Raw genomic sequence first — 14,526 nt, 5'->3', positions numbered from 1 at the left:
AGTGGTTTATGTCTTGTTTTTTTTTTGTTTTTTTTTTTAGTTACGTGTCCTTTACAAGGTTATAAATTGATAGGAACACTACACTGATCGTCCTCTGATGTCTGCTAGTTTGTAGTCAGACCCTACAACGCGAAGAGCTGATGCTGCAGGTGGTGTGCTGTTACAATCACACAGTCGCCTGTTCTCTAGCAATGCTCTTTGTTGTGCCGATCACATCAGCAGGAGCTCTGCCCCCACCCCTTACGCAGTGAGCCCATCATCAGCCCCTCGCTGGGAATAGATCAGAGAGCAGGTGAGTCACAACTCTGAGGGAGGGAGAGAGCAGCGCTTATCACGTCAGCAAGGTCGACTGAGAGGCTCTCCGCTCAACAAGACGCACAAGGAGAAACGTGGTGACTGTGAACATGTCTCACATTGGCAAGAGTATTTCAGTGGTATGATTAGTATGTGAAGACGCCTTTGGTTTTCTGTTGTTTGACATTTTCAAACTACATCAGCCGACGTGAATCACATTGCAATAGCATAAAATCATGGCTATGGGAGTCACTCTTTTTTTTTTCTTTTCTTTTTTTTTTATTCTGAAAAATGTTCAGTCTGAAATGAAATGAATATCTGCCTCAGTTGGTCCCAAGGTCCAGTCTTTATCAAGGCTGCAAGACATGAATTTTCTGCACTACGCGTTTTTACAATAAAGCAGATGGTTCACCATGAATGACAAAGATAGGAGCTTCATAAGGTATGCACACATACATGTATTGTAGCTCAAACCCAAGTCTGTATAAAAGAAAAAGGAACAAGTCGTACCTACCATTTCAGTTTTCCAGATGACAGTCTTAACATGCAGCAATTGTCATTGTAAAGAGATACAGTGGATATGAATGCCAAATGAATAATTACACTCTGCATCCATGCTGGACCAGAGTGGAAAGAAAGCTGTTCAGCCTGTGTGACTGCCAGATGATGTAAAGAGAGGATAGTCTGCATGATGTTACTTACAGGGTAAGGCTGGTAATATTTCTATTTTTTCTTAATGTCAACAAATCCCACAAAAACCAAATCAAAGTTTGTGTTTGTCTCAGTTATTTAGGTCAGAAACTTTTTTTTTGAGTAAGCTAAATGATTTCCTTGGTGAACTAGTTCATATGTGGTTGCGCTCATTTGTGCTGCGCATTAACATATTTTGTGCTTCAGTGCAAATTTACAGCAGCAGGACTCCATATGTGAGATTAACTCAGACCGATGAGTAACTGTTTCACGGCATTTGTTGGCAGTATAGAAAAAATACAGAATATCCCCATACACTGGAACATCTGTCTAAAAGCCTGAAAGGCTTCCTGTAGCAGTCACATTAAAGGAACAGTTCACCTTAAAATCAAAAATACCAGTTTTTTCCTCCTACCTATACTGCTATTTATTCATCTAGATTTTTTTGGTTTGCGTTGCAGAGTTTTGGAGATACCGTCTGTAGAGATGTCTGCCTTCTCTCAAACATAATGGAACTAAACAGGATTTGTGGTGCTCAAAGTGCCAAAATAATACATTTAAAAGCTCAACAGTAAAGTCTCTTTTCACACATTGTGGCCCAGTTACAGATTTTGTTGTAAGCAGCTTCATGGTGGAACTAATTGACTGCACAAAAGGAAGAGCGAACTAAGATTACAGCTCAGGTGAAGAGGATGGCATTGTTTGTATCCCCACACTGTCACAAGCACGAGCCTCTCGTCCATACGTAGATGCACGTTTCCTTCTGCACGGTGACACATTGTAATGTGATGGCAGCAAATTAGTTTCTGCGTTAAACTTCTTACGACAGGGCCTGTTGATTACAGTTACCAGGCCGTGATTTGTGGAAGGCAACATTGCCTCATCTCCCCTCAGCAGAGTCCCAGCAGTGATACAACTCTCCACATGAGCCCACGGAAGCTCCTGGATACCACCTCCTTAATTATGATGAATAGCAGGGACAGATGACTAACAAAAATCCTTTAAAAATAGGTGAACCATGAGTATAAAAATTCTCACTTTCTTTGACCGCTGTGCTGCCTCTGTGCTGTGAGTATCCCAACTGTTTCTCCTTTTACGATGTAATATACATAATTCTCAAGATCTGTTGATATGGTATTTATGAGAGAGGGCAGCAGTGAAGAAATTTGTTTTGTTGTGTTTTCTCCATATGGTCAGTGTTCTATCCACAAATATAGAAACCACAAGCTTTCATGGAGACATTTACCCTCATGATGATCGAGACAAGAAGGACACTTGAGGAGGATATGATTTTAAAATGAGAGAAACAGGCAACAGAAATTCCATCATTATCTTTCTTACCATCAAAGTGCTTTTTGTTTTAAAATTAAAACTGTACAGTATTCTCATACACATTGTTTGGACATACAGTAGCATGCTCAAAATTCACAGTTAAGTCTGAAAATATTTTTTTTCCCCCAGAGAAGGGCCTCTATTTTTAAAGCCGTGTAATGAATGCATTCGATTTGAAGAACAGTTACCAATAAAAAGGGGCATCACATGTCACATGATATCACAGTGGAAATTAAGGTCTGAATGGAAATAATGGAAGAGACTGGCCATCAAGATGGTTCTTCTGTCCTTTAGAACATATCTGTGTTTTGTTGTGTCAGTTATCAAACCATGTTTACTTTGTACAAATGTGAGGGACCAAAAATCTACCACATGGATAATGTTTGAAGTGCTATTTTTTTCTGTTTGAGACTTGACAATGGGTATGAAATAAAGTTGATGGCGAAGATGGGACTGTTAACAAGTCATGTGGGACTGAAGCCAGGGGAGGCTGTGTGAGACACGGTAAGCACACGCTCCGTTCCTCGCTGGCTGAGCTTTTCTGCGCTCCGCAGGCCACTATAAAGCCTCTCTTCCACTGACACAACCAGCTTGTCTGTCAGGCTGCTCTCTGCCTGCAGGGAAACCTCTGATAAAATAGCTTGACTACTGTTGTTGTTTCTGTTGTCGACTCTTGGATCCATGTAGCTCTTCTGTGTTGTCCCAGTGGTCCAAGACTGGCTAGTTGTGCTTTCTGGGTCCTTTATTGTGGAGTCTTGGCAGCTGTCGCCCTCACCAGTCGACTCTGCACAACTCTTTGTTGCGTCAGTGCCTTCAGATGTTGTGTTGGCTGTACTTTCTGTGGCGTCCCCCGTAGCTCCTTCACTAGATGGATCTTTTTTCTCTGTGCTCTCTTTGGCTGCTTCCTCACAAGCTGCTACCTCACTGGCTTCCTCATCTGCAGCACTTGCAATGCGTGAGAGTGTGCTGTGATACCTGGTGTCCAGAGGGTAACCAGCACTGTCACCTCTCCGCAGCGGAGTGAACCTCTGCCTCTCCAAAGATGGGGAGTACCTGCCCCCAGTGCCTGACCCTGGGTCGCTGTATTGCTTGTGTCTCTGCCATTGTTTCCGGAGGTGAACTCTGGATCTGTGCCTGGAGCGCAGTGGAGAATCCTGCTGGTCGAACCGTGGATCATGACGGAGGAACTCGTTGAAAAGAGCATCCGTCTTTTCATCGATGCTGTAGTCACGGCGGCGGAGACGAGGTTGGTGAGGACTAGAGGGTGGCGGGACTGACTTCATCAGAGGAGACATCAGCTGTGATTGTGATTCTGGAGGTTTCTGAGAATGAAGGGATTTCAGAAGTTGATATGGTTCCTGAATGGTAAGAGACTGGCTGCAAGTTTGAGATTTCTCCTTTAGTTTCTCCCCTGTCTCTGAGCTGTCCGTCATCTCATCTTCCAGCTCCTCTTGGAACAGCTTGGCCTCCATGCTTTCACACACTGAACCTTTTCTCCCAGAGTTGGTGAAAAACAACCGCCTCTCAGATGCGGTCTTCCCTCGAGGAGCTCCAGGAGTCCCAAAAAGCCGCATTTCCTCAGGGGCCCGAGATGGCGCTTCAATGGAAGCGTAGCCACTATCCATCTGGAGGAGTTTACGGTTCCCTGCCTCACCCTCTCCTCCGGCTGCACTCCCCATCTCACTGTCCCCACCTGACGCCCCTCTGACTCCTCCCCCCAACACCTCTCCCTCTCCTTCTCCTTCGGGCTCATCATCCAGGTCTTGGGACAAGCAACTGTCCAGGCCACAGCGAGCTCCTGCACCACCAAGGGACGATACGCTGTCAGCATCACTGCGGATGGATTCACGATCTGTGCTGCTCTGGTCTGAGGAGGCGTATTGCTCCAGAGAGGCTCGCAAGCTCCAAATGTCTCTGTACAGGGAGGGAGGAGCCTCCGAGCTCTCCTGTCGAATCATGAAGGAAAGAGATGAGCCTGAGTCGGCTCTCCCTCTGGCCTCAGCTCCCAGCACCACCTCGTCCCCGTCATCTACCTCTGCCTCACTCTTTTTCCTCACCTCTGATGTCATGAGGTCTGTCTTTGCGTCTTTAGTTTTTCTTAACATGTCTTCAGACCTTTCCTGTATGGCAGCTTCCTGTTGTGTCCCAAACAAGTCGTCATCTTCTACTGATTGTAACTCAAGACCTGTGGCTTCTGTTCTCATAACTGCACCAAACTTTCTTTCCTTTTCTGTTCCTGTTCCATTGGCTGTGGCTTCCTCGTGCCTCAGGGTGCTGCAATCTTTTGCTAAAGAACAGAAATCCCGGTGTCTGGTGCTGCTGCTGTCACCTATCTCCACCATGGCTTCCAGTTTGAGCCTGTATGGATGGAGAACAGTCAGTTAATCAAGAATTCTGGAAATTTCGGTGCATGTCATTGGATTATGGGAAGGGATGTACCTGCTGAGGAAGACTGAGGATGTTGGTGCAGTGGTCGGGTGAGACAGAGACTCTGCAGACAGGGACTGGAGGCCACTGGTCTGGATGGGAGTGTGTGGGAAGGATTCAATGAGCTCATCTCGGAGTGGAGAAGAGTCGTCTTCGGTGTGATCGGTGGTTTCACTTGCTGCTCTCTGTCTCTGGAAAGGCCTTCTCTTAGGGGATCCTGGTTGGGATTTGCATTATAAGATAGCTGTCAACTTGATGTTTTTCACAGTCTTTTTTTTATTACAGTGCAAAGTTAGACATCATCTACAAATTAAAGCTTACTCATCCATTTATGATATTTATCCAAACCTTTGGCATCCAGGCTGGCAGCTCGGTGACTGCTGTCAAACTTCCACCTCCTGAAGTAAGGCCCTGCGCCCTCCAGACTGGCATGGCGCCGCAGTTTAGAGAAGAAATGTAGAACTGAAGTTTGGCCCGGAGCTTGAGACAGCTCTCCTCTCATTCCCCTTTCGTTCCCAGCCTCTCCCCTGTCCCCCACAGCCTCCATCTGACAGAAGAGTGGAAAGAAAAGGAGAGAGGGAGGTGATGAGACATTAAGGATGGAGGTTGAGGCAGATGAGCTGCGATGTATCGTGACGGGCACAGGCAAGACTTCAGGGGACAACAGTTTGTCATATTGTCACTCAGTTGCAGTGATGACTGATGTTACAGTGCGTCAGAAGCTCTGAGCCTGTGGCAGCTGCTTTTCGCAACTCTGTTTCAGCGTGATACAAGCGGATGAGTCCGTACTGAAGACAAACAGTGTGAATGCTAACTTACTTTCAGTTGTACTGCAAAAAGTTATTAGTTGAGATTTTGAGAAAATGTGTTCTTTTCATTTTTAACAAAAATGTTAAAGCATCATCTGTGATCTAAGAATTTTGACTGGACTGCAGCATGAAAATATTGGTTTTGCTTGATAAAACAAGAATGAGCGCGTGCAGACAATGCTATCAGCTCTGTGAGGCACAGCAGTGCTTTGACCTTTAAGCTTACTGCATGTCAACATGCTAGCATGCTAATGTTTAGCAGGTATGTTTAAAATTTTCATCATCTTAGCTTAGCATGTTAGCATGCTGATATCTGAACAAAGTACAGTTGAGGCCAAAGAGAATATAAGTTGTTATTTAGGTAAACCATAGTAGCCTCCTGAACGAATAAAACATCAGTTAGGTTATTACAACTTTTATTGACCCAGCATGTAATGATCATTTTGTAATTTTCAGTAAAAAGTGTAGAAAAGTGAAACTCACATTCTTGGACCGTGTGTGCTGTGTTTTCATAGCTGATGAGGCCTGTGTGGGGCTCTGGTCCAGGATAGTGGAGTGGTGAGGGTCTCCTGGGAGACCTCCACTGAGGCCCTGTCCCAACCAGCTGGGGACTCCTCTCTCGGTGGGCTGGAGAGAGAGAGAGAAATCAATGCAGGTTAGAGATAATAAACTTAATTTTGGTGAGATCTGTGAGATAAGTCACACACAGTGTCGAGTTACCTGGTAAATGCTCAGGGGCAGTTTGGGAACTGCAGTCTCGCTGATGTTGCCGGTGCTGCTTTCTGTTGAGTCACACTCCATGATGGTGAGGATCTTCAGGTCACATGGGGCCGGAGGCAGGTGAAGGTGAGTCAGTCGGGCCTTTTTCAGGTGGTGGAAGTCTCCCTCTGTCAGAGTGTACCTGCAAAAGAGGATGAATGACCAACTCCATCAACAGCCCATTCAAACAATGATGTAAAAACTCAGCTGAACAGTACCTGCGTGCTTTGCCCTGAGTCGTCTTCTCCTGTTCATAAAGTGCAGATTCATTGAAGGAGACTCTGCGACCAGTCGATCCAGTGGAGACAAATCGCTCTGACTCTCCATCGTGACAGCTTGCAGCTGAGAGAGCATCTGATTCATCCAGATGAATGGTGATCTCTGAATGATGAAGAGCGCCATGACAAACCGAGGGAGATGTAGTTAGTGAAGGCTGCGGACGTAGAATACATGTATGTGAATTTTAGAAAATACACAGCTTCTACCTTGAGTGGGCTGAGAATCCTCAGCGTAGGTGGTGTTTGTCTTCTCAAGGTCATCGCTGGCTCTGAAAGACCGAAAAGAGTTTTACTCTTTGTGCTCTTTTTGCACAGAAACAAAAATGCCTCGTCACGTCACAGCTTTCAATTTCACGTTCAGCACAGCTTTAATCCACTGCTGTCACAATCGCATTGGCTCCTGTAATCCTTGTGTGTTTGCAAACAAAAGCAGCCAGTCCCACGCGTGTTGTGTCACTCAGCAGCAGGAAGCACCCACCTGGAGTAGCGCCTTCCACTCATGCAGCAGCGGTGACAGAAGAGGAGCAGCAGGGAGAGCAGGACCAGCATCCCCCCAGCAAAAACACTGAGCAGCACCAACAGCAGCACATAGTTCTCCGCCTGGCCCGCAGACACAGGCACATCCTGATGAGGAACAAAAGAAGTTAGGACCAGGACATCAAGTCAAGTACTGTGCTTAAGCAGAATTATGAGGTGCGTGACTACTACCACTACTTCACTCTGACATCATGGTGCCTTGGACTCATTTGACAGCTTTAGTTATTACTATAGCTTATTAGAGATTCATTTTTTACAAACAAATATCTTATCTCTGTATTAAACTTGAAGGGTATATAGCTAGTAGTTAAAATTAGCTCTGCCTCCATCAGCCACAACATTAAAATCCTGCTTAAGTCCACATGTCATTTTATTAGTGATATCAGATGTAAAACATCTACAGGATTGTAATGTATTATCAATCCCGAGTAGTTTTATCTCAACCTGTAACTAAAAGGCAAAGGTACCCATTTCAAGGTACCAAGTGCTTCTTTTATCACTGGATCCCAAAGTTCAGTTTATTTGTCATGTACTGAACAATGTATATATGGTAGATGATTTTCAAAACAAATGTTATTTGTCCTGTTACCAAACCTGTACCCTGGTTTCTGTCCTCTCCTTCTAGCTGCTGTCTCTTTCTCTTGATATTTCAGAGACATGTGACAATGACGAGAGTTAATCAACCAAATTCTAGACCAGATAAGCTCTATGCAGTGATCCTAAATCCTCTTTTCCCAATTCACCACGTCATAAAACCGCAGCATCGACGCTCATGCACGCTGATCAATGCAACATAAAAAGACATATGAAAGATCGCCTAAAAGCTTCCCCCAGCTGATCAAATATAAATATTAACACAAAATATCAACTTTGTCATTACAAACATCAGCCTTCAAAAATTGTTTAGGTGCACAATTTCATGTCCATTGCTTGTATTCAAATTGCAATGCTGGAGTCCATAGCTTGTTTCTTTCACAGCACCATAAAGCAGAAGCTTACATATCTGTGTTGTTATGTTTTGTTGACGTGAGCTCAGTTGCTGCATTAGTCCTGCTGAGAAAGTAATTGATTCTGCTCTTCTTTTGAGCTTCGCAGCAATGAGGAATCAGTTTGTCGCATTTCGCTGTCAGATAAGCAGCATACTATTTAATAAGGAGTGGAATTTACAATGAAAGACCCTCATAATTCCCTGCCTCCTCGCTGTGATTTTTACACACACACACATTATACAGCACAACTGCCCTCTTCTGTACTCTCTCTGATTAATACTCTCAGTCTTGGCTGAGTGTGCTTGGGGATGCTAATCGAAACGTCAGCGAGACCCTTAATTCAATTTCCCAGTGCCTCTCAATGAGGGGGAAATGAGGCCTCCGCAGGCTAAAAATGGAAGTCGGAGGAGGAGAAGGAGGAGGAGGATGCAGACGCACATGAGCAATCCCGACACCAGACTTTCCTGGCTCTTCCTCCGATGTCAGTTTTCAAAAGAGAATGAAAATAATTGGGCTTTTTTCACCATCACAAATGGAAGATTCAGCTATTGCGACATTTAGCCTTACGTAACACACGGAAATGTTAACGGTTGTCATAGAGCACAATCTTTGAAGGAAACCATGGAGCGGAGAAGCTCCTTGCTGAGCAGAGAACAACCTTTAGATCATGATGACCTTAGCAGGGGCAGCAGCAGCCAAGGTGACTACAGGAAAAAACTGAAATCCTCCTCCTGAATGGATGTTTGGAGCCCCAACTAACGAGCACTTTCATTACCTATTAATCTGTCTTTAATTTTGTCAATCATTTTGTCTATAAAGTGTCAGGGAATTTATAATTTGCTGTCTTCACATTTGTTGTTTTGCCTGACAATCAATCCAGAACTCAAATATAGAAAAATAAAAGCTGCAGATCCGCACAGCTGGAGATGTCGCAACCGGTGTGTTGTGATTGAAAATTAACTAAAATAATGAATCAGTCAACAAAACAGTTGCAGATTAATGGACTAATGGAGGCATGTAAGAAAACAGAGAGTGTGTGATAGCTAAAAGAGCTGATTTTTGATGACGTTTACGATACTTTCTGTAGGCATCAATCAGTCTGGCTGCACATCAACCACAAGCTCGATCTGACAGTCGCTACATGAGGAAGCTTTTCCTTCTCATAAAACCAGAAAATGTTGACGACTGAGTATGTTAGAGCGAATGAAAACGTTCAACCTCAAACCTGCTTCAGGACAGACCATGTTAAAGCAAAATCCACAGTCATTTACAGTCATTTTTACAGCAGCCTACATTCAGCTGAAGCCTTTGGGGAGTTACAGTATAATGTGATTAAAGCTGTATGTACGCATGTCTCTGGAAGAATAACAGTTCCACTGCAGCACAACAGCAACACACACCTTGTGTGTGTGTGTGTGTGCAACAGAAATACGGCAAGTTTGTCAGAGCATCTGTAGCTTAATGAAATCTGCTGTTTTTACAAGCTCAGCCAAACAGGGAGAACAACACAATCAATCAGCTGGAGCGGCGAAGCCTCTCGCCAGTCTTCAGGCCATGTTTCTAACACACAATCTAGAGGTAAACAACTGACAATTCTGCCTGCTCTCAGACAGGTTTAACTGTCTGATAATCACCACCTCTAGCTCAGATATCCCCGACCATTGTCCTTCAGGGACTGCATGGCACGCCAAGCCAGCAGCACACTTAGTCCTGTTTTTGAGTCAAATCCTCTTTGGATGCAGATTAGGCTGTCCTCCACTCCTGCTCCGCTTGTGATAGCATACCTGGATCACTACAGTGGTTGTCGATTTTGATCCTTTTTGAGTATTGTGGGATAGTTGTCATTCAGCAGACTACAGACACTAGCTGGTGTGAAGGTGTGGAGAGTATGTGCTGTTGGTGTTGGGCTGAGGGGTGGACACAGCTGGTACTCACAGTGGAGTTCTCAGTCAGACTTGTCAGAATAGGCAAATCATTGCTCATGGTCCAGGTCAGCGTGAGTGAACCCTGCAGAGGACAAAGTCAGGTCAGGCAGAGCTATGAGTCTGTTGATCTGGCACTTTAAAGGATAAAGTAACTATAAAAATACAGCAAATATAAATATATGTACACATAACAAACAACATAAATTATCCAATGTATTGGTCACAAAAGCACATCAGTGAGTCACACTTCTGCACCTGGACACATGTTCTTTTGTGAAAGTGAATTCAGGTGCTGTACTTGAGTCTGACTCGATCCCACACACACCCTCCTACTGCTGTAAATACTCACTCGAGTGCCAAAATGTGTATTAGTCTACCCTTGTAAATAGTTCCCAACTAAAACACATTCTCGTTTCAGCTTGTAGGAAATGACTGAACCTGTTTTTAAAATGGATACTTGTGATCCATTTTTAATTTTCTACATAATGTGAAAAAGATGGAAAAAAGCTCTGGTGCCCCCCCCCCCACACACACACACCTGGTAATTACCCACAACATTTGATATCATCAGTCCAAAGCAAAGATAACCCAAAAGATATCAGTAGGTTTTAGAGCCTTCAGAGCTCCACAAAACATTACACAACTCTTTTTAATCCACATAACAGGTAAACTGATCTTTTGTATAACTAGTGTAACGCCCCTTTAACATACCCAACACAACATCTGGATTTCTGCTGTGCATTAAACCCCAATGTGTCGAGACATTTACTGGCGTCTCCTGAAGGTGAACAGTAACCAATAATCCTTTACAATAGAATCTGGTCTCTCAGCTGCAGAACAACATCTGTAGCACTGAACTCATTAAGACAGAGACAGGAAGACAAGTGTGATAAGAGAAAGCAAAAGGCAGAGGAGCTGACAGTACGTGATTATTTACACAGAGCGCAGCTTGTGTAACATCAAACCATTACAGCATTCCTTACACATACTGGTAACACGGCTGCACACTCCCTCACCATGTGAGAGTCATGTTTTATGTAATATCTCATGTATACCAAGAGCTCAAGGTAACTACGATGGGGACAAAGCTCTGAATAGCATGAACCACGCACACATACAGATTACACACAGACGTATTGCTAAACAGCACAAAACATGTCGGATTTAAAGACTTAGCCCGCTGCAGCGTGGTTGTAAACAGATATAAGGGCATTTGCAAGTGATGTCTGAACAGTTATGACTTCTCCTATTAACACATATTTTATATTATTAAAGCTGTGTTTTGCCATTTTATACAACAGCTTCCTCTTACCCACAGTACTCACAACAACACTGTAATCTGCTTACAGTTACATGATAGTGTGTACTACACTATACATTGCATGTTTATATACTGATTGTACACGATAAACAGAGGGATTTAAAGTGTTCCCTGAATTTTAATCTGCAAAAAAACAACAACAAAAAACTGTAGTTTCAGACAGCTTTTATAGCCTTTGTAAGACAGTGCCTGAATTCTCTTCTCCCTCCGGATGGAAGTGATGGAAACATCAGTTTCCTCTTTGCTGACTGACCAACAGTTAAAATGGCTTAAAGCTACCTTGCAGAAGAATCAAATGACATGGTCCTCTGCACTATATTGTTCAGCGTCTTAAAAATGTCCTTGCTGGCAGTCTCACATTTTTCTTGTCTTTTTTATTACAACCTATAAAACCACTAAGCCCGCACTTAATGAAGACGTAGCTTTAAAAGGTTTTAAAGCAGACGTCCATCTCTGCTAATTTCACTGTACTAACCGTGCAGTGTGTCAGACTCATGCGGGTGGACGTTCATTCATTCATCAGTTCTTCTATTTAAGGACTTCCTGAGTTGATTTTGCTCATCACCACAACAAAAGATCAGTTCCACTCGTCTGTCATCCAAACAAATACAATCACCTTTCGTGTCCACATCACAGCACTGAACCTAAACTTTATGCAGCCATTCCAAACATTTGTTAAATATGTTAATCCATGGTCATGCTGTGAAGGCAAAATAGTGTTCAAACCTATATGTAAATCCATTTAAAGAAATTTCAGTTATGATCCCAGAGTTTTCAAAATAACAAATACATCAGGCCGAATTTAGATAAAATGTTGAATATTTCCTTTATGAATTATATGTTCTGTTTGTTAAAAATGTGTGATTATTTTAAGTAAAAAATGTTAATTAAAATGTATTATTATTATATATAAATATTATTTATATATTTAACTTTAACTGTAATTATTTAGTAACTTACACTCTTAATTTCGCTCTGTATGATATATTCTATTAGTCTATTTTTTGACTACATATTATTATTATTATTATTATTATGTGCTTTCCCATATGCTGAAAATGTGTAGCAGGCTGTAATTTAATATTAATTAGGTTAATCAGCTTGACTTCTTAGCATCGCCATCATTTGATTTTTCAGTACTGAACAGAATAAAACTGAAAACACTGACCCCGACTGGTGGAGAGAAAATAAAGTGTGTGTGTGTGTGTGTGTGTGTGTGTGTGTGTGTAAGGACAAGTTACATCCTGACATCATCTCCCACTTTAACCATACATCAGGCAGGCAGACAGATGGACAAGGCGACACGGACAGACAGACAGAAAAGAGATCCTCATACTTTCTAGTTCATTCCATCAGTGGGCTCGCTGTAATGATTCATGTGGTTGTTATATCCTTCTAAGCACCATCAGCAGTACATGGACGGTAACTGCATATCACCCTGACGTGTGACTGGATGGTGGTGATGATGGTCTCCAGATGTGTGTATCTTACGGTCTATACAGGCGGTGTTGAAGCAGCCTCCCTCCGCTCTGCGCAGGCTGCCTACAGCGACCCGCCGCAGCCGGCGGCGCTCAGCAGCAGCAGCAGCAGCTTCAGCATCAGCACCAGCAGCAGCGTCTTCCTCTCTCCTCCGAAAACCTGCCGATCGAGGCTGTCCCACATCTCTGCGTCGTCTGCTCTCAGCCTGCGGGGAATAAATCACGATTAGTCACACGGGGCTGGACGCGGCTGCTCCGCCGAGGTCCCCGCGCTTCTAACATCTCTCACCAAAATCAGATGCTGCGATTATCTAGAGCCGGGCTGTGTCACCTATCTATCATCTTACATAATGAAATAGTATCACATTACACCGTGAGCACGCCTGGATGTCCACTGACTGGTCCTAATGTGAGCCGGACCGCGATCTGACTCACCCGGCTGTAGACTTCGTTTGAAGCTGCGGTCCACAGGCAGCCTGTCCCGCCTGCATACTTTAATTTAGGCTTCAAATAAAAACTGTAGTTATGAATGAAACCACACGCGATTAGACACACCCACCGCCTGCTCCCGTCGTACCACGTGACCAACACTGGTGATGATGATGGTGGAGGTGGTGGTGATGATGATGATGATGTGAGATGGAGGAGAAAGCCCGTCCTCTTTCACAGCAGTTGCTCATGAATGGCAGCCGCTGACAGGGCGATTGATTGATTGGCTTCGTCTCTGATTTCCTTTTTGGTATCGATTAAAGGAATGTTCAACATTATACATTTGCTGCGTTTGAGTCTACCCCTCTTTTCGTGTTGCGAGACGAAATGCAGGGAGACAGATGGTTGTTATGGACGGTTGTGTAATCTCACATTTAGCCACATGGTGGCAGCGTTGCACTGTTGTGTTCAGGCAGAAGGTACTTAAAATGGAAGTTCTTCATGCAGATCCAGTCCAAACCTCCAGTCGTCAATGATAAGGCTCTCAGCGGACCCACGGCTAAATAAAGGGTAGTTTAATCTCACTCATATTTAATAGAAGTACTTAAAAAAGAGACTTTATGATGATGACTTTTTATTAAAATATTTTATTCTGCAATAGTGTTACACACTGTAGAAAACCGATTTTTAGGCAGATCTCTCTCTATTTCCGCACTACGTGGCATAATGTATATATATATTTTTTTCTTTTTTTTAAAAAAAAAAAACGCTTTATCATATTTGTTTGCCACTTGGCAACAGCATTCAGCCTTTGTGTGAATGTTCGTCACACCAGGCATTAAATGAATCCGCAAAGCGCGTCTGTGTCTGGATATGCTGAGACTGAAGTTTGGGCAGAGGTTTAGACCTACTCTATTCCCTGTCTCCCACATTTTTTGCAAATTTTTGCAACGTTTTGCAAAGTGACAGCAGGTCCATTATGTAGTTGCAAGTTAAGATGGAGGATAGTGGGTCTGACTTAATGAGTTTGACTTCTAAAGAGCCCATTTTAGTTTCTGCATGAGCTTTGCAAACTGGTCCAAAAACTGTGTGGTTGAGTGACAGAAATAACTGTGTGTGCTCTGACCTGGCTGGGGCAGTCAGTCTGGAACAACCAAAATAACCTACATGCAGTTAACGGACACAGTGAAGTCTGTTGGATGAAAGAGGTGTCACATCTTTTGGATAAACATAGAAGAGATGCTGTTGATTCAACAAC

At 43.5% G+C, this 14,526-nt stretch overlaps 1 protein-coding gene across 1 annotated transcript; it reads right to left on the bottom strand.

The window, feature by feature from the left end:
• Positions 1–2,073: 2,073 nt before the first annotated feature.
• LOC124068916 (voltage-dependent calcium channel beta subunit-associated regulatory protein-like) lies at positions 2,074–13,580 on the bottom strand. The gene is made up of 11 exons (XM_046407463.1): positions 13,275–13,580; positions 12,853–13,045; positions 10,051–10,122; positions 7,068–7,213; positions 6,797–6,858; positions 6,530–6,692; positions 6,273–6,453; positions 6,036–6,179; positions 5,092–5,290; positions 4,756–4,960; positions 2,074–4,674 (listed from the first exon to the last, which is right to left on the bottom strand). The coding sequence occupies exons 3-11, from the start codon at positions 10,096–10,098 to the stop codon at positions 2,781–2,783; spliced, it is 3,042 nt and encodes a 1,013-aa protein (XP_046263419.1). The 5' UTR covers positions 10,099–10,122; positions 12,853–13,045; positions 13,275–13,580; the 3' UTR covers positions 2,074–2,780.
• Between the last annotated feature and the right edge of the window lie 946 nt (positions 13,581–14,526).

This window comes from Scatophagus argus, chromosome 13 (assembly GCF_020382885.2).
Source record: "Scatophagus argus isolate fScaArg1 chromosome 13, fScaArg1.pri, whole genome shotgun sequence".
NCBI classification, from domain to species: domain Eukaryota; kingdom Metazoa; phylum Chordata; class Actinopteri; family Scatophagidae; genus Scatophagus; species Scatophagus argus.
Note: the sequence above shows the minus strand (reverse complement) of the source record. Positions and strands in the feature narration are given on the sequence as shown.

Coding starts and splice junctions, on each gene's coding strand:
- LOC124068916 (XM_046407463.1), bottom strand. CDS start 10,098: ATGAGCAATGATTTGCCTATTCTGACAAGTCTGACTGAGAACTCCACT. Junction 6,693..6,796: donor GGATTCTCAGCCCACTCAAG/GTAGAAGCTGTG, acceptor TTCATCATTCAG/AGATCACCATTCATCTGGAT. Junction 6,180..6,272: donor TGCCCCTGAGCATTTACCAG/GTAACTCGACAC, acceptor CTCTCTCTCCAG/CCCACCGAGAGAGGAGTCCC.